This window comes from Heterocephalus glaber, unplaced genomic scaffold (assembly GCF_053883595.1).
Source record: "Heterocephalus glaber isolate CG9 unplaced genomic scaffold, H.glaber_assembly_v1.0 deba00001720, whole genome shotgun sequence".
NCBI lineage: Eukaryota > Metazoa > Chordata > Mammalia > Rodentia > Bathyergidae > Heterocephalus > Heterocephalus glaber.
The window spans coordinates 10,296,391-10,314,660 of record NW_028258433.1 but is presented as its reverse complement, the minus strand read 5'-3'; the positions used below and the strand labels follow the sequence as shown (position 1 = coordinate 10,314,660).

Genomic DNA, 18,270 nt, shown 5'->3' with positions numbered 1-18,270 from the left:
TAACCATGTAGTTTGAAAACTGGGAAAGCACCCAACTCAGTTAGGGTCAAATAGCTACTCTGACTACTTAACATAAAGGTGAATCTGTCACATAACAGGTTTCCAAAGGAAATGAGAGTCTAACTTAATGCATACTGCCAATACTCAGTCTAAAAAAGGATTCTGCCCTACTTCTTTGTTAGTTAACATTAAAGAAACATCACTTTGTGTTTGGGGTGCAGTTTACCATCTCTTTTTCTGAATATGATTTCACTCTTTGATCTGTTAGATTGCAACATGTTTGGAAGACTTATGGAAGTATAGAGTGGAAATCCACTGGAAATATGTTAGTAAGAGGATGGCTCAGATTTCCCCGCTTCTTGTTGATTTAAACAAAGTGTCAGTACAAATATTCAAGCATATCTCTTGCCTTTTTGATCTCTTTAAATTGCCCATTGATGTTTAATTTTATTTGTTTCCACATTTTAAAGGTGGGAAAAAAAATCACAAAATTTAATTTTTGCTTTCTTTGAGTTCCTTCAACAATAGGCTTAGTTCAGAATAACTTAAAAATTGTAAGAAAACTTTTTTTCTTCACTCAAAGAAAACAAAGATCACTAGATGTTTTCCAGAATTTTAGTTGATAAGACTGTAAGTCTGGTATTAGTGAAAGCTAGGACCTTCACTGGCCAAAGTGTTTGGATATTGAGGAGTGCCTCTCTCACAAAGCACAGCATTAACCTCAAGGCCTTGGTATGCTTTATACATTTGGTTATGTGTGATTTACACTTTTTAAAGTCTGTTAGAAAGCAGAGTGATACTCAGGAAATGTTTTAAAAATCCCAAGGGACAATTATTTAAAAAGAAAAAAGTATGTGTTTAGAAAATATATGGTGCAAGCAATCATTCTAGATCATTCAAATGCAAAAAACCCCATGACTTTCTAAACATCTACTCTTGGTTTGAGTATCCAGGTTTGTTGAATCCATAGTCCATGTCCAATCTTAGATAATACAATGCAAATTTAGGCTGCGCACATGCTGGTGACAGTAGGCATGATAGTACAAAGACTTCATAGTCCCCACAGTGTACAAGGCATGTTACAAAGATCCACTAGAAAACTGGAAAACTCCAGTAAATCACAATCCTGCTAGAGACAAATATCCTTGTCTTTCAGACACATTAGCATTCTTTAGTTACACAATAAACCATTTATTTTTCATAAATGATTTACATTTATAGGTCAGACTTTTCAACCTTATCAAGTCAGACTTAATTGTCATGTTTTCAATCTTCCACCCAACTTCTAAGAAATGTGTGTGGCCAACACTGGGTCAGGATACTTTCATGGAGAAGATGAGCAGAAAACAAAGGGTCCTTTGTAGAGAGAGAGAAAGACAGACAGAAAAACAGACCAACAGACACAGAAAGAGGCAGAGATGGAGAGAAATATTTGACTTTTGATGAGCACTCTGGAAGGGAAGAATTATGTCTTTCTCTAAATTTTCCTACATATGTTTTCTATCTCTTCTTTGCATTTTCTGAAACTGTTTCCTTCCTTCACCATACCACAAACTGCCACCATAGATCAGGCTTCAAATATGAGTCTTGTACTCCTCCCTTTATGTGCCATATAATATCACATTCAGACTGGCTTTAGCTTTTTAAGTTACAGTACTATAATATTTTCACATTTCCATAACATTTTTCTTCTCCTGGATTGTTCTCCAACCTCTAAATTTACAAGTAGTTGATATGAACAGTCTGGCTCTCATTTTTAAAACCTCTTCAACTAATCCTAACTGTAAACATTTGCTGAGGGCTGCCATTTATTGACCTCTGGGGGATTTGTACAAGTTTTAAACATGGTTCTCAGGATGGATAGATTTAAAATTACTAATCTGAAACTCTGGAAAGAAAGACTTAAAGTGCTGTTTTCATTGTATGGGCGTATGCTGTGATTTTCTTAAAAATGTAAATCTTTGTCAGCTGTCAAAAAGATCAGTAATCTTTTGTATAACATTATCACGTATGTTCTAGAAGCTAATTTACTGATATGAAGGACGTACTTTCATAAAACAGTTCTGTCCTACATAATGAGCAGTTACAGACCACCATATATACAACATAAGAAAAACAGAGAGACATTGTATAATGTAAATCAGAAAAATATAGTCATAATATTTTAATTGAGAGAAATATGAAGACAGATTAATATTGTTTTTCCTACAAGGAACCAGCACAGGAATCCGATTGACCTTTTCTGTTGTTTTCTTTCTAGGTTTCCTTGTGAACTTCTACATTTTCAATACCTTAATACCACATTGTTCAAATTGAAAAAGAGGCCTCTGAATCATATTTCAGAATGTGTTGTTTCATTGTGTGCTTTTTAAATAAGCTAATAGTAAGTTGAAGAATTATTTTAACAGTTGAATGTAAAATCCCATAGGAAACGTAATTGGAGCACTTCTAATTCTTGGAATTCTCTCTGAGCCAATCCAGCCTTCCCTAAAACACCTTCCAACTGGACGGCATGAAGAATCCTGGCAAAAGTTCTCTGTATTGCCATTCAGAAAACAACACCAATGCACCATTACAGATGGTTCAACAAAACGTGCTAGAAGTACACTTTTACTCTAAGATGCTGTGTAACTTATCTGCTCAAGGAGACCTCTTGCAATTACCACTGTCAGCCAAATGTTGACTTCTTCTAATATTCAGATTTCCTTTTTCCAAGCATTCTGAACATTTAACATATCATGCATGAAGTGGCAAAAATCACATTCCTTGACTAGAAATTCCTTAGTGTAATAATAAGAGATATTAATTACACTTGATAAAATCAGAAGAACAATTTTGGCAATGACCTATTGCTTAATATGCATTTAATTATTCCATTACATTTGGATTAGCAATCCTTTGGGCCGCTTTGGTCCCATGGTTATCAGTACATATTGCTGCCTGCAGATGTTCAACATTATGTGGAATGTGGAATGAAAATACAATAAAGCTCAACTTTTTTCCTTTCTGCTTTATTCTAAAAGTTAGAGAAACTTGCCAGAAGTTTATTTATTTGTCAGAAGATATATGTTAACTCTATATATGTGTTAACTCTATATATTCCATGAGATGTGAAAAGAGAAGGAATATGGTAATTGTTTCCCTGTGTTAGTAGAACTGCAAAGAAAAAGTAGAGTCTCTGACGTTAGAACAAGTTAGAATTCTGATTTCATATTTTATGCCAATAATAAACCTAACATTTTAAAAATCCGTGCCCATCACCCATTTGAAATGATCAAATTTACCATTGTTTTGGTGAAAAATAATAACCTTTCAGTTCTGATGTGGGATGAATGTGGGAGCTGTTATCAAATCCTAATCCCCTTGCGCACACAGATTTATACTCTGGAAGCGATAGATTGCGAAGTATTCCTTAAAACTCAGACCAAATCATTTTCAGTTAAAAAAAAACCTCTCCAAAACACAAAAGGGTAAAACTGAAACATAAACATGCAATGAGAAAGTTCATATTGTTAATAATTATGTCTTCTTTATAGTGAGAATAAAAAGAAGTTCAGTGTATTCAAAATATAACTAACCTAAACAGATTTTTGCTGGCAACTTGAAGTTGCTGATGTTTCTTGGAGAGAATTCAAATTCTCAGGTTGATACAGTGTTCCCTCCCACAGCTCTGACATGTATATAAACTCTGAGTTCTCCAAAGCCCACTGCCAGTTCTCTTCGTGGACTCACTGCAACGGAGAGACTAAAGATGATTCTTTTCTTGCCCATATTTTCTCTGCTGCTGTTCTTTGTGGTTAACCCTGCAAATGCCAATGGTTATTATGATAAGGTCTTGGCTCACAGCCGCATCCGGGGCCGGGATCAAGGGTAAGTCAGTGATTTGATTTCATGAACTTTTTTATCCCTTAGCTTGTTATATGTGCAAGTTTACCTAAAGTTCCTTATATACACCCTTCCAGGTGCCTTATCCTGCTATGGCAAGATGATGAAAAAGGGACAAATTATTGTTCTGTGATTTATGCATGCTTCTTAAACTTTAAGAGTTACTGCCAAATTAACTTAAATTATAATTGCTTTTTAGGAAACATTAAGTAATTTTAACCTAATTAATGAAATTTAACAGAGCATTCCTTTCTGATTCAGTACATTTAGGTTTTTATTTCCCTCCGAAAACCTAGAATGAGGTTGCAAAACTGAAGAATCTGTTGGTAGAGGATCTCATCTATAAAAATGCTTTAAAATATCTTCCATGATTTTAGGGAAATTTCATTTAAACTACATGTGAAAATTAAATACTGCACAATGTAACTAGTTATCTGAAATCTTTGAAGTATTTTTATTTTGAAGGATAAATGCAATACAACTTAGCATTTCCAGAAGTTGTTAGACATAATTTAGCAACTTAACCAGTGATTTACACTCTTTTTTTAAAAAGTGGATCTTGACACTTCTTCCTATTCTTCAAAAGGATTTTCATCATGTTTAACAGTTTCCTTCCTATGCCAATAAAACTGCCATCTCTTTAAGAGGAAAAAAACATTAAAATTGTGAGAGAGGATGTTTAGATGTATCACTTACGTTCAAAGAAATAAAATTTCCTTTATGTAACTTTATTATTCAAAATATAATTTTAGTGCCAATTTATCTCTGTAATTACCTAGAGAATGACAGAATAGGTTGTCTTTGTGGATAGTGACTCGTGTCTTTTGCTCTCTGACCTCTCATCATCCAGTCCTAAAACTATGTGCATCCTCCCAAAGAGTAAATGTTTGATTTTGAAAGGGTAAGTGAATTAGCCACTCTGAAAAGTAATAAAACATATAAAAATAAAATTGTATATTAAACTTACTTCTGTTTTAAGTATTCCTATTAGGTTAACTTTTAAAAATTCTGGCATTTACTCTCAGAGATATGTAATCTCTGTCTCTCAGTCTCTTTCTCTCTCTCTGTCTCTCTCTCTCTCTCTGTATGTATTTCTCTCCACCTTGCCTCATAGACAGTAGCCTCAGTGATTTAGTGGAATTGGATCTGGAGTTGAATAAGTGTGAAACTAAAATCACATCCTTGAATATCAAATCCATGTCTCATCTTTTTGTTTAAACCATTTGACCTATAACTATAAAAAATAATGACTGAGGATATTAATTTCTTTTCCTTCCTTCTAACCTACAGCCCAAATGTCTGCGCCCTTCAACAGATTTTGGGCACCAAAAAGAAATACTTCAGCTCTTGTAAGAACTGGTATCAGGGTGCCATCTGTGGGAAGAAAACGTGAGTCTCATCTGTTTCTTCATTTTCCAGTTCCAAAGATAAAAGGATGTAATCACACAGGCCTTCTTGGATTATACACATCATCCTTGATAATGTTGTCCAAAATTGTGAGTTTTTTAAAGAAAAGACCATAAACATGAATAAACAAAAGTCTTGTATGTCTCCACCATTGCTGCTGGAACACAGATTTCTCCGAGTACACTTACTGCAGAGGCCAAAATCTGGCAGATCTCGTGCCAACCAGTGTGTGATTAATTGCTGACTCTACTGTTTAATCTTCTTTGTTGCTTGATTCTTGTTAATCTTAGACAAGTGTATTAGCCTCTGTGCTTCATTTTCCTCATATTTTTTTTTAAAAACCAAGTAGACAGAAGAAAAAAAGGGCAAAAAAGCAAAAGTTCATTTCCAGTCATTTGGAAATTATCTAAAGTACTACTTTTTGCCAGGAATTTTCATCAAAGTTTAAAATTGAAAATAACTTTAGAAGAACATCTCTTCATTTAATCCATTGTTTAATAGGTGAAGCTACTGGATCCCCAAGGGTCTACAAACGTGACCATGGAAGTCCACTGATATATTTAATATCCCAATAGCAAAAACAATGTTAACTCTCTAAGTTAGTTACATATTTCACTGATTAAAATAAAATTGGAAGACGTGATTTATTACTTAGGAGAGAGGCTTATTGGTTTATTCTACCATAAATTTGGTCATGAAAAAATAAAAATCTTGAACATACAAAGGTTAAGGATTACTTGTATCACCTAAAGACATTATTTTATGATAAGGAAGCTGAGTCAAATGTAGGATAAATTTCAAACTGAAAAAGGTTTTAGATGCTATGCTCAGTCAAGAAAACAGTGGCAATGGTACCTTCCTTATTCCTATTAATTTACACCCCACCTTCAGTGCAGGATATCTTGAGAAACAGATCTGGAGACTCTGCTTAGCACATGGTGCTGAACTTTATCCTAAACTGAGTGGAAGAACTGGTTAAAACAGATGTCTGACCTAACATTATTGGTATAAATACTAAATAAGGAATCACTTAACCTCTTGAAGCCTTTACCTGTGAGACATGGATTTCATGCCTGTATTATAGGCTTTCTGAGATGATAAAATGATGAACATGGAATTATTATTACAATATCTTATATTTTTTCTTAAACTGAAGCTATAATATTTTGAACAAATATATATGGGTAGGTGAAAAAAGGAGTTATGACCAGATGCCTACTTGAAATGAAAAGGTTATCTTTATTACCAAGCACCGCTTACATATACAAGATATCTGACCTTAGCTGGATTGTGTCTCCTCATGGTTACCAAGTCTAGGACACCCCAGGACTTTTCTGCTGGTTTTCTGTTCATTGACTTAACAGAGTTTCAAGTTGATGGTATATTTTGACCTAGACATTATTCCCATTAGTATGCAGACATCTACTAAACTTGTGAGTCATTCATATAATTATAGTGTAGTTCAGTTTTTACAGTGATCTTCCCCAAGATTCAAGTCAGGCCCCAACTGAGAAGTCTAAGCTTCTGTATTCTCTCTTCTTTATACTCTTGTATACCATGAAATATATTGGGCATGCTCACTAAATAAAGAAGAAAGAATTTTCTTTCTGAATATTTAAGGGAAATCTTTATTATCTCCTTCCTGAAAATTAAGAAAGAATGCTACAATCTTACTCATGTAACTATATTAGAGATGCCAAATTTTATACAGAGCATAAGCCAAAATTCCTTCTTGCTTTCCATTAAAATAAAACAAGAAGAATTCTGCTTTGAATTCTGGCTTTTTACCAGAAATGTAACAATGTCTTCTTTGTTCTATTACATTACCTAATTTTCTCCCAGTAGCTTCATTTGTACAAACACTTTTACATCTGCACTGAAATAAATGCAAATCCTAGCCCCAAATATCTAGAGAAATAAATAATATTGACAAGAACAATGGCTAGTTTTGTATCTGCTGGCTTCTGCTACAATTTCCAGAGACATATGTAAGATTTCATGTATCTGTTGACAGAAATATTTGCCTTCTTTCTCAGTGGTTTCTTTGGAAATTGGGGTGAAATAAACTAGGCAGACCTAATGAAAAACACGAAGTAGACTCACTTTACAGAATGTCATTGACCTTTTCAGTTGGTATTCCATAATATATTAGCTACTATTCAGAAAAATGAAGGTAAATTTTCAATGTTCTGAGCTATGCTTAGTAATGAATTTTCTTTCCTCTTGCTTTGTCTTACTCACCATGTGGAAACATTGAGTTTTACATGGCATAAATGTTCTCTTAAAAAATTAAAATATATACTACGATAACCATATTGCTTAACTATCAGAAGAAATTACAATCACATGTTTTTGTAATTCTATCCCAATTGGTACATTAATTCCCTAAATTAGAACTGATCCTTGGGTTATATTAGCATGTGTTATAGAAATTTTTGTCATATAAATAATTCCTCCTATTCGTTATTTTACTTCTAATCTCTAGATTAAGTATATCTTTATCTCATTTTAAATTTTTTAAAATATGCATTAAATCTAATTTTAATCCACCTCTTGGCATCCCAATATTCAAATTTATTTATAAGGAGATTTATGTAACTGAAATGGATTTCACGAGCCATATTAATATTTGTATAAGTTTCTCATGCAATTCATATATGTTTCCCATATTACTTATTCTTGAAATATTAGAGTACTGGGCTGGGGATTTAGCTCAATGGCACCGCTCCTGCAGTGCAAGTGCAAGGTCCTGAGTTCGATCCCAGGTACCAAAAAAAAAAAAATTAGAGAGTATTTGAAATTGGCATTATCTACATTTTTTGGCCTATATCTTCTTATCTATTTATATTACTAAACCAAAATTCTATGTTAGAAATTTTCATTAACAACTAGAAAAATAGAAATTCCAAGAACATAAACAAGTAACAAATCATGGATAATCAATTAGGGTACCTGGTTTCATTTTGAAAATATTTATTTTCTTTTTTTAGCTGTAGAGATCACTTCTTATATTCCTAAAATTTTATTTCTTAAAGTTTTACTTTATTGATGTTTATCATACTAAGAAAATGTTTTTTATTCTTACATTTGGTACTCTTTCTCCTAAATTATCTATAATTTTTTTCATTCATTTATACTCCTTGAGTACAATTATCACAACTAAATATAAAGAAAAGAAATAGTGCCTGAATTAGCTAGTTTATGCCTAATGTCTGAGTTGTACAACAATTAATCTATAATTATCTTCATCTATATGTTAACTTATCAATTAAAAACTTAAATAGGCCAAGGATTTAGCTCAGTGATAGCAAGCCTGCCTCACAAGCTCAAGGTCCTGAGTTCAATCCCCAGTTTTTCCCTTGTATTTGTAATAGTTTATTTCCAACTATTGTTTGATACATTCCTCTTTGTATTGCTATTGAAAAAACATAAATCACTATATAAAATTTTAATTAAAAATACTCCCTATACTAGAACCTGAAGAAGTGAAGAAAACATGGAGATTCATAAAATGAAAATCAGGATTATATTATAAATTTTATGAAAAATAAAAAGAATTAGACAGGTTTAGCTTACTACTTTCTCTCAAAACATAGCAATTTAGATAAAATTACTTGAGGTACACCATATCTTTGCTTGAATTTTCTGGTCTGTTGTCTTAATTATTTATTACTATAGAAAAAACATTTTGTAAGCATTGAATAGGCTAGTATTTTCATGAATACTGTGTTCCAGCAATTCAAAACAAACTTTTAAATTGTTTTTCAAATTTTACAAAAATAAAAGTACATACAAAAAATTTTAAGGATTTTATCTAACATGATCTAATTAATAACTCTAATGACATTTCTAAAACAGCGTTTTCTTTGGTTAGAAATAAGATGACATTTTCTGGATCATGAACAGTTAATATATTTCTAATGTTTCTAAGAACTTTATACTAATAAACATTTCTAGCTAACTGAAGTTTACAAGATTATTCCAAAAACATCCTTTTGTTTGAGATTCACAACTAACTTGTGAGTAGTATTGTTTCTACATTTATGGCAAATAGTCGAGGAAGTTGGAAGTCTATTACACTTGCTTGAAGTCATATGTCTATCAAGTAGTAAAACTGGGACACAAATTCCATTCTTCTGGATCAAAATCCTTGAACTTTTCCACAGTGCCACTAGGCTGTTCGGAAAAAAAATATATAAATCTATATGTGCCAGGTAGGGGCAAGGGGCTTGTTTCTGATCTTCAATAAATCATGGCAATAAGTGATATATTTTACCAAGTTTATAAATATGTGTCCTATATATTTCTCTACTTTAATGTTAAATTTCTTCCAATTCATAGGACTGTGTTATATGAATGTTGTCCAGGTTATATGAGAATGGAAGGAATGAAAGGCTGTCCAGCAGGTAAAATCTAACTTTTCTCCAGTAAATGAAGAAATTAACTTTTGTGAGGAAAAACAATTGAAAAAGCTTGTGGAGAAGCCAAATGTGTTAGTGTGTGTGTGTGTGTGTGTGTGTATGCACAGAAGTGTATATGGTTTTAGAACCATCATAAATTCAACATATATTCTGCATATCTGTACTAATTATGTTTATAATAGTGATAGTATTAGAATATGTTTCTTATGCACTAGATTGAATGCTGAACTATACAAAAATCCTAGTCATAAATTTAAATTACTTCAACATCCCCTCAAGAAAATAAGTCCTAGCACAAAACCCCTTCATTTGAAGTTGTTTTGGTACATGACACTGACTTCACAGCAAGGCACATCTTCTCTAGTTGAAAAACTGATTTCATAAAATTCCTTATACTGAAATTTGGTTTTCCATAATCCTCTCATCCAAGTACTAACTAGGTCCAACCCTGCTTAGCTTCTGATGAGATTGGGTGCATTCAGGGTGATATGGGCATAGACAGTTTCCCATAATTCTGCCAACTAGAGAAAAAGAGTTTATCTATCTCCTTTGAAAACAGACATGCAGAAATTTAATCTAATCAGCACATACTTCCTCCAGCTCTGCTTTCTTCCTCAACAGAGTCTCATTTTTCTCGTGTTCCTCATCCCTTGGTTCTCTCTGTAGCCCTCACCCTCATGGACCCTAACTCATAAAAAGCATTTAGTCTGTGACCTCACACTGGTGTTTCCAAACCATGCAGGTTTGAGCAGCTGAAAGAAAATCAAAAGACAAGGCCCTCATTTTGGGAGACCCTGCTCTTTGTTTACTGTCATTTGTAACCATGTTGTATGATTCACTCGTATTGCATCTGTAGTCAATATCTGAGTGACTACAAAAGATTAATTGCAGACTTTTTTTTACATGAAAACTATGAAGACAGGCCTCTCTCCAGGATTTGTTTTTTATATCTAGGACTTACATTGAGCCCTGGTAAAGTTAAGCTTGAGCATTTGACTCAATTTCCTCATTATTTTGAGGTCTTTTTTATTTTATGATTTACTCTATTAATTGTGTCATCTCATCTCAGATTCCTTCATAAATTTAATAACCATATCTCCTATGACAATATCCAAATTATACCAATTGTCAAATAAATCTTGTCAGAAGAGTAAGTTGGCTGCACATTACTAGATTTATCTTTTTGGGTTGACATTCTACATGTATCCTTTTTCTGACGTTCAGGAGAAATGTTATGAAAATATTAGATACTTTGATCTGTTTCCTTATTAAAATTATAATAGGAACAAGGAACTCTCAATATTTTTTTCTACATGTTTTCCACAGATTTCCTTTTAAGGGACCCAAATCTTTAAAAATTAGATTCAAAAAATAGTATCATGTTATTTAGGAATGTCAGATCAACAAGATAGAAAGGATTGCTTATGCCATTGTCAGTAAGAAATAAATCTTTTATTTAAAAAATAAAATAATCAGGGATATTATCTGATAATGAGTGAGCTATTATTGATATAACAAGCTTCAGACAGAAATAAACTAAATGTTAATCCAAAATAATAGTTTAAAACTCACTTTCCCAGAACACAAAGGTTATGTGAAATAATAGTTTTGGATAGCATTATATTATTTAGCATTTAAAGGCAAATTTTATGTAAAATTAATGATTCATGGAATGATATTGCTAAAATTGTTAGTTAAATGTACTGGGAAACTTCTTGTAAAGTTTCAATGACGACTAAATAACATTCTGGAAACATTATCCTAAGTATTCATTTCTTGATGTTTTTCAGTTATGCCCATTGACCATGTTTATGGGACTCTGGGCATTGTGGGGGCCACCACAACACAGCATTACTCTGATGTCTCAAAACTGAGGGAGGAGATCGAAGGAAAAGGATCATTCACTTACTTTGCACCGAGTAATGAGGCTTGGGAAAACTTGGATTCTGTAATTCATTATTTTTATTGTTACATTTATTATTTGTTATTGTCATTTCTTTTTATTTGACTAACTTGAATATTAAGAAGAATTTTATATCTTTTTTGCAGTACATATATGAGACTATATGAAGGATGAGCTATTGAGGGAAGTTACTTTCATACACCCATAGATGAATAATTTCCTCAAAGGCTTATAAACTGATTTTTTAAATAGCTAGAATAGACTGAAGGGGAATGTTTCATTCTATTTTACTTCCTCATATCTCATTGGTTTTAAGAATATGTATGTATAAATTTGGCTGACATATCTAATAGAAAGGTAAAGAAAGGACCCTAGTGAAATTACAAATCTATCATAAGCTATATTACATAGCTATATTCTATCGTGTATGTTTAATTATGTGCAAGTATCTGAAGCTGTTCAAAGACTGTCAGATTTTTAAATATGTGTTTAGGTGATTAAGTGAAGTATTTTAAACAATACATTGGATTTTAGACTTTATGCTGTTTCATATACAGCACACTAAAATATGACAACTTCTAAATCTATTTTGAGATGGTTTAGAACTATGCTTCTGCCTTTCACTTGATTCAAAAATTAATTGTTTCCACTACAATCAAATATATTTTTGAAAATACAGGCATATTCCTGTAGTCATTATCCTGCTACATTAGCCATGTGATTAATTGCTTGAGTTATAAAATTTCTCTCATGGTTCTCCTTCCCCACATTTCAATCACCTCTCCGGTTGCTTTTGATGACTATTCTTCCTTGCCTTAAGAAGAGAAGTTACAAAAAATCTCTCCTGTGAACTCAAATCTGCCCCTTTTTTCACTTCTGATGACTTCACTTTTCACTTTAGTGCTTATCACTATGACGTCTGTGTTTCTTGTACTTGTTTCTCCTTGGCATCCCAGTAACTGCTAATGTCCATCTTAATATTTCTTCTTGGATTTACCATGCACATCTTTAAACAAAAGACATCCAAAACATGCCTTTCTTTTCTATCTAAATAATAACTTTTTGTTAGCTTTTACCCCCTAATTGGCAACACCAATCTCAATGTTCTGATTGAAAATTGTAAATAATGCTTACTTCTTTCTCCAACTTTTAAAAACTACTGTTAAGCAACTACATCTAGTGTTTCATCTAATTATCTTAATGCCCTCTTTCTGCTGTGCTTTATCACCCACTTCATCTGCCTAAATCCCAGTTCTTAAGTCACAAAATCTTCAGCAGTTCCTCCCTGCCAGTTTAATTTTAGGAATTAAAGTCTTCATGTTATTGTACCATGTACCTTCCTAAATATTTTACTTAATATTACCTGATAAACATAAACATCTGTTTATTGAGCTGGATGACATTGTTCTCCAATATTCACTCTCTGTCCACCACTGGATTCAGAATGACCACCATACTATTTCTAACAATTTAAATCTTATCTGGTCTTCAAGTTATATCTCCAAACCACTTAAAGAACAGCTAACATTCCTCACTTGACCCCTGGAAGCATTTTCTTCTCCTTCTTTGCTAAATCATACTATATATTTTTTTCACCTCTTCTGTATGATGAACACTTTAAAGGCTGTTACTTTGCCTTAATTAATATTGATCTCTTATAGCATTGAGTACAGCATGATATAATACATTGGACAGATTAAAAGATACAGGATGGTTAAATTCTTGAATTTTATGCAATAAACATAAATTCCTGTTAAACTCAAGCATTGTATACAAATATAATATCATTTTTCTGTTTGTCTCACTTACAATATTTTAAGTATCTAAAAATGCCATGACCCCCTAAGTCTTTAATTTTATATCACTATCATCCCTTAATATTCATTTTAAAATTTTGTTTTTCCTGTAAAAATATCCAGTCTGTCAAGTTCACAACTCCTAACTTAGTACTTGAACTTACAAAATTAATTGAAATAATATAATTTATTTATATCAATTTTGTATGATCAACTGACAATACAACAAAAAAGTAACAAAAGAACAGAAATAAGGTGATCATAAAAATTTCAATGATGAACCAAAATGAAATAACCTGCTATCATTTCAATTTTCTCTAGGACGTCCGTAGAGGCTTGGAGAGCAATGTAAATGTTGAATTACTAAATGCTTTACATAGCCACATGGTTAATAAAAGAATGTTGACTAAGGATTTAAAAAATGGCATGGTTATTCCTTCAATGTACAACAATTTGGGGCTTTTCATTAACCACTATCCTAATGGGGTAAGTTTCATTTACAAAATGTACATTTCTAAGTAGTACTTCCCTTAATCTTATCTTTATTCTTTATATAATTTTCACAGAAAGAATAAAATATTAATGAGAATAATATAAATGCTTATATCATGACTTCTCCCCAAATCTAGGGCATGTAAATGTTCAATCCGATTACTGTTCTCTACCAAAGATTGTGAGGTATGTTAGTTACACTGGCATAGATTTAGAGGTTCTAAAAGAATAAAATTCAGTAGTTTTAAATATTAAAAGGCAAAAAAGAGAGTTATTAAGAAAATGAATGTGTTTTCAACTATTCTCTGGCTTCAGCTGATCAAGGTTCTTGAGTGTTTGGATGAGACTGTGGGAAACTGGCAACAGGGTAATAGGATTTTTTCAACAGTCAAATTCCCAGGGACAAAAAGTTGATGATAAGCAATACTTAGGGAGTTGCTGCAATAGAACTTATTTTATTTTGCAGTAATTATTTCCCTCTCTCAAAACTTATTTTAGGATTAGACTCCTTTGAGTAATTCACTCACCTACATTATAAAGAGTTTCTGAGTATATGTATTAAAAAAGAAAAATTCATATGAAAAAAGACCTTTCCCCTATGTTTCCTGATATACTGTGTAACTAACGTGAGTTCTGAATCAGTTCTGTTTTCTCTCATTTTGTTTTTTTAGATATAGTAATAATGTAAGTCTTCATTCACATGATTTTCATTCAGCATGTAAGATCCCTTAGCTTACAATTACTAAAATAAATAAAAAACTAGGAATGAACTTGAGGTCTCAGTGGATAGCTCTGATTTCAATATTTTGATTTTCCCAAATAATTATAGGTTGTCACTGTTAACTGTGCTCGCATCATCCATGGGAACCAGATTGCAACAAATGGTGTTGTACATGTCATTGACCGTGTCCTTACACAAATTGGTACCTCAATCCAAGACTTCATTGAAGCAGAAGATGAACTTTCATCTTTTAGAGTAAGTACAAGAGCTGATTCACTTGGATCATTTAAGTCTCTCCACATTTCTTTTCCTTAAAATCTAAGCATAATAAAAGGCTATTCTGGTAGAAATGTAGTAAATATATATCATGAAATGAAACTTTTGATTTTACACAGAAGAAATCACCTCATGTGAAGTGATGTTTATAAGGACATGATTGACAAAGAATGATTAGCTATGGGACTGTAGTGTATTTGGTGTATTTAAAATGTGTCCATCTCAGTTACTGTGCATACTGTTGGATATTGCTATTATCACATAAACATTGGCAGAATTCCCATTCTGGCAAACAGTTTGAGGGAAGTTGAAAAAGACATAATTGGTTTTGTCAACAAGCAATATTTTAAAAGTCTAACAAGAACAAACTTCTATAACGAAGAAATCAGCACCCTCATGTCAGCCTAGGGTAAGTGTGTTGTAATTTTCCTTTGGATTTGCAATGTGTAGCCCTCTGAAAAGTACATTTGTGTTTTAGGCAGCTGCCATCACATCGGACCTACTGGAGGCCCTTGGAAGAGATGGTCACTTCACACTTTTTGCCCCTACCAATGAGGCTTTTGAGAAACTCCCACGAGGTGTCCTGGAAAGGATCATGGGTGACAAAGTAGCTTCTGAAGGTAGTAAAACATCTTCTTAGAGAAATCTCTTAGAAATCTTAGAGGAAAGGAAATGAAAAAAGAAACTAATTCTTGGATTTGAAAAGGAAATACAGAAAAATTTTTTTCAGAGACACACCATGGAAATAATTTTTTAAATTTTTTGAAAAAAATTTATTAAGAGAAGCACCATGAAAATATGTCTAAAAACCATGAAAAATAAACAAAAATTCTTAATCCTAAAAATATCCTTAAGATTACATCCTTTTGTGTTACATTCAAGTAAATAGGTAATAGACATTAAGCAACAGTAACAAATTTTGAAAAGGACTATTAGATCATCACATCTTAACATTTCATACATATTATGCAATGCTTTTAATTTTAAACTTATGCTAAGAGATGTATTTAAGTTGAGAAAATTACATGGTTTCTAGGGTCCTCTACTTATGCATACCCAGAAGAATTTGGTTTCTTTCCAATCTCCCTTTCTATGGTCAAATAGATTTTACATTATGCTAGCATATTTCATATTCTCAGTCTATTCCAAAATACAATAAACCATTTAAGATATGATATTTTGAAGGTGTAAGTCTAGACATACTTGAACTACAGATACCTCCAGATGTACTTCATGGAATAATTTTTATTTTGGCCACTTTCTAGATGTTGTCTTTAGAGAATCATTTCTTTAACTCATGACCTTTATCAACCTCATTACAAACAGGGCAGATATTCTCTTAGGAGTAAAATATTTCTGGGATATTTGAGTAAAAGTGTCACTGACAACATTACAGAACTGATTTTTCTCATTTTCACATCAAAATATCCTTTCTTATTATAGCTGGAACTAGATATAGCACATTTTCTAGTTCTGCAAAAATTATTTCTGAAGCTGTTCTTACATCCTACCAAGCTGAGTTGTTCCTGTTCAGAGTTGGTGGGGAAAATTTTTCATAGGTCATAAACAGTTAAGATTTCAAAATCTCCATTCAATCTTTCAAACTTTCATACTTACTGTATTTGCTAAGCATACTTAGTTCCACTAAGAAGCACATCTTTTAAAGGTTAAATTTTATGCTCCGTGATCTGAAAGCTTTCTGGTTTTATTTGTCTTCCAGCTCTCATGAAATATCACATTTTAAATACTCTCCAGTGTTCTGAGGCCATTATGGGAGGAGCAGTATTTGAGACCATGGAAGGAAACACAATTGAGATAGGTTGTGAAGGTGACAGCATAACAATAAATGGAGTCAAAATGGTGAACAAAAAAGATATTGTGACCAATAATGGTGTGATCCATTTGATCGATGAGATTCTCATTCCTGATTCAGGTGAGCATTGGTTCCAAACGTTTTTACTTATTATTAGTTACCAATTATGATGTCTCCAGAGTAAGTCCACAAAAAATGAATGTACAGTATAAAGAACGGCATGTGAGCCACTAACACAAAATGATCAGTGAGCTGGCTGAGCACTAAGTAGTCAGCCTAAGAAGTCATGGACATTCCAGGTGTAGAATTTTAAGTTTTCAGGGTTGCTAACATCTAAAATTTACCAGAATTTAAAGGTATACAAAAGTTTCACAGCACCAGAGTGTTTTCTTGGAAGGGAAAGGGAAAATAGATATCCAAATGGCTCTTTTGAATAAATGAAAAAGCTGTGGCACTCACAAGAGTAGAAAAAGATGAGAGCTGAGCAATAGAAAGTTAAAGAAAACTGTAACAAGAGACAGAAATTTTCCTTCTAAAATTCTTTGGGTTTATCAACAACCATGGAAACTGGAAACCATCTTAATAGAAAGAGCAGGATGTCTTACTTGATCAACATTGCAGTAAATATCTTACAATATTAACAGAAAGCCAAGAATCGGCTTGCTCATTTCATGATGGTGATAATAACAATGATGATATTGTTGGGATGGTGATGGTTTATTTTACAGCCAAACAAGTTATGGAGCTGGCTGGAAAACAGCAAACCACTTTCACAGACCTTGTGGCCCAATTAGGCCTAGCATCATCTCTGAAGCCAGATGGAGAATACACATTGTTGGCACCTGTGAACAATGCCTTTTCTGGTATGTACTGGACACTGCTGTTCCTGCTTTCCCCTTACTAGAAAATTTTAAAATTATTATTATTATATATGCAGTAAGAAATTATAGGTTTTTTCAAGGTGTTGGTTAGTTTCTACATTGTTTGAACATATAATGTGCTAGCATGATAGTGACTACTAAAATCGCCTTCATTTCAAAATATTTCATTATAGTAGGTCATAGTATACAGGCAGTGATAGTTTACAATAAGAAGTATTCAATTATTCTGTGAATCTAATAACATTTCTAGCCCTCATAAAGATGCATTAATAAATGCATTAAGTAAATAGATGTATTAAATAAAATGAATCTCATATTTGTTTGTCAGAAACATATAAAAACTAAAGAGGTGTATTTTGTAGCTAAGAATTTGGAAGTTATAGGTGTGAAATTATAAATAAAAACAAGAGACTTGTACACACTTCCAAATCATGATGAGAAATATTGTTTTTAACTTAATACTTGCTGCTCACTGCCAATCTTTAGATTAATGCAAACAGACTTTTTCCAGAAAAATTATATTTTGTTACATAAATTTAGTAATTAAAACACTTTTTTAGGTTTTTCCAAGTATTAAATCATATTATAAAAATTAATTTGAAAAAGTCAAATTTCTAGAAATAATTGTCCTCTTTGTAATAGTGATGCTCATGTTTGACACTAGCCTATTTTGAA

General features: G+C 32.4%; 1 protein-coding gene across 15 annotated transcripts in view; it reads left to right on the top strand.

Moving 5' to 3' along the window:
- Positions 1 to 3,679: 3,679 nt before the first annotated feature.
- The window catches only part of Postn (periostin), a 34,258-nt gene continuing 19,667 nt past the window's right edge, over positions 3,680 to 18,270 (top strand). For 13 of the 15 annotated variants that reach the window (XM_004874047.3, XM_004874044.3, XM_004874045.3 and 10 more), the window contains exons 1-9: positions 3,680 to 3,870; positions 5,176 to 5,274; positions 9,634 to 9,698; positions 11,504 to 11,661; positions 13,734 to 13,898; positions 14,734 to 14,880; positions 15,380 to 15,521; positions 16,622 to 16,834; positions 17,443 to 17,577. In XM_004874047.3, coding sequence (XP_004874104.1) covers positions 3,752 to 3,870; positions 5,176 to 5,274; positions 9,634 to 9,698; positions 11,504 to 11,661; positions 13,734 to 13,898; positions 14,734 to 14,880; positions 15,380 to 15,521; positions 16,622 to 16,834; positions 17,443 to 17,577 — 1,243 coding nt within the window. In that variant the 5' untranslated portion in view covers positions 3,680 to 3,751. The remainder of the gene's footprint in view (positions 3,871 to 5,175; positions 5,275 to 9,633; positions 9,699 to 11,503; positions 11,662 to 13,733; positions 13,899 to 14,733; positions 14,881 to 15,379; positions 15,522 to 16,621; positions 16,835 to 17,442; positions 17,578 to 18,270) is intronic. The other 2 variants (XM_021251587.2, XM_087199581.1) reach the window with 1 other exon arrangement.